Here is a 2084-nt window from a genome sequence, read left to right as displayed (position 1 = left end):
AATATTGATGAATGAAATACTGTTGCTTTCGCTCTAATTGTATAATTTATTACCTTCTATCACGTCCGTTATCAATGGGATTCCGCATTGCACATCGTTGGATAAAGTGACGCCTGGTTTTATTTCTCCATTGACGATTGAACCTGATGAAGTTGTTGAGGGCAGTGCAGTAGAGGTAGACGAATTTCTGCCCCTCACGAAATTCCTGAGTTTTAATGCAACAATTTTATAGTAGATAACATAGACTCGATGTTTATGGACAGAATTTACCCAATATTTGATGTTTGACTTATGAACGGACTCGGAGCTTCTGTCGTACGAATGGGGACACCTTTATTACACAACTTTATTTCGTTCAATTTTATTTCCGTGACGCACGGAACTTTGTCTTTTCTTGAATATATCAACACAATTTTGATGTTCAACGTTGATTTAGATTTTAAAATATAAGTTGGATTATCAATAAAAAAAAATCATGTTGTCCTCCGAACTGGCCTGACCGAACCAATTCTGAAACGATCAAACAAATCAAAAACTAATTACTCGACCTAATTGAATATGAACAGATGTATATATTTGTATAAAATATTTCTCAAAAAAAAATAGACCACAATGGCCTAATTGAAAGTATATAGTTTAATAATTAATTCATTTATCCAATGAATTTAATCATTGATATGAATAATGTAAATTTTAAATAAACATTATTTATTGAATTAATTTGCATTTACATATTTATAAAAAAAAAAGTTACATGAAAATAGTAACAAATAGTAATAGACAACAAAATAACAATAGGAAGTTGGCCATGGCACGCTGCAATCTATGTGTTGGGAATTTTGAAGTTCTGGTACATATGCGCAGGAAACTTGGTCAGTGAAAAGTACGTGATAACTGTCGCTCAAAGGGCGGCCGTAGCCGTGTGGCTATGGTCGCCTGTATCACAAAAATCTGATACGAAAGTCGTTGGTTCAATTCCGAAAATCAACAAAAAATTTGTGGTGGCTGTTAAACCCGAAAAGGGGTAGAAATAGGGCCGGAGAGATTTATGTCAATAAAAATTGATATAAATCTCTTAAACTTAAAAAAAAAAAAAAAAACTGTCGCTCATTGCGTAACGAGAAAGGGAACGAATCGGAAGAGAGATGCGGAAGAATTCCAAATACATCTAGGTACGATTATGACAATGAGAATTTAAACAAAAAAGAAAAATACATACGAGTATATTGAACTTAGGTCGCACATTTCTGAGAACGTTCGGCTCTGGCATTCGGCTCTGGCATTCAAGAACGCAGAGTGGAGAGGATAACAATCCATCCGGACTACGACTACACCAACGTGCAGAATGACGTGGCCGTCTTGAAACTATCACGAGATGCCGATTACACCGATTACGTGCGCCCCGCTTGCCTGTGGAGCGACGCCGCTGATGATAGTGTAATTGGAAAATTAGGTAATACAAAACTATATTTTAAAGGACTTCAAACAATAATAAAGAAATCTTGTAGGCACCGTCATCGGATGGGATAACGAGAAAGAGCGACAAATCGAAGATACTCTGCAAGAAGCCCAAATGCCAGTCATCGATACGTTGACCTGTATCTCCGCCAATCCAGATTTCTACAGCAAATACACGTCGACGAACACGCTGTGCGCCGGATTTAGGAACGGTAATCCGCAATAAAGCGAAAAAAATAATAACGATTCAATGATTCTAATATTTAATATTTTTAATGTACAGGTACTTCCGTTTGCAACGGCGATTCGGGCGGTGGAATGTTCTTTTCGAAAACGACATCGAAAGGAGAGGTGTGGGAGCTGAGAGGGTTGATCTCCGTCACTTTAGAGATTCGGCGCGAACGCTGCGATCCGTACAATTACGTGTTTTCACATTTCATTCATTTACTCGAAAACTATAATAGATAGAATGAATCCAATATATGCACATGAAAGCTGAATGTTTGGGGAATCCAGCAAGTATAGATACATTCCAGTGCTCTTATCCATATTGCTGTAATACGCGTTCAAAATTGATAAATTGAAATTAGAACGTTCGAAAAACCAGTGTTTTCACATTTCATTGA

At 36.9% G+C, this 2084-nt stretch overlaps 1 protein-coding gene across 1 annotated transcript; it reads left to right on the top strand.

Moving 5' to 3' along the window:
* Positions 1–1252: 1252 nt before the first annotated feature.
* Positions 1253–1881, top strand: LOC108563445 (venom protease-like; the record flags this gene model as incomplete). Its single annotated transcript, XM_017922119.1, has 3 exons — positions 1253–1453; positions 1509–1670; positions 1742–1881. Coding segments are annotated over 3 exons (503 nt in total), but the record flags the coding sequence as incomplete, so codon positions are not given.
* Between the last annotated feature and the right edge of the window lie 203 nt (positions 1882–2084).

Source organism: Nicrophorus vespilloides, unplaced genomic scaffold (assembly GCF_001412225.1).
Source record: "Nicrophorus vespilloides isolate i.1.1-1 unplaced genomic scaffold, Nicve_v1.0, whole genome shotgun sequence".
Classification (NCBI taxonomy): domain Eukaryota; kingdom Metazoa; phylum Arthropoda; class Insecta; order Coleoptera; family Silphidae; genus Nicrophorus; species Nicrophorus vespilloides.
This window is presented reverse-complemented; position numbering and strand designations above follow the sequence as displayed.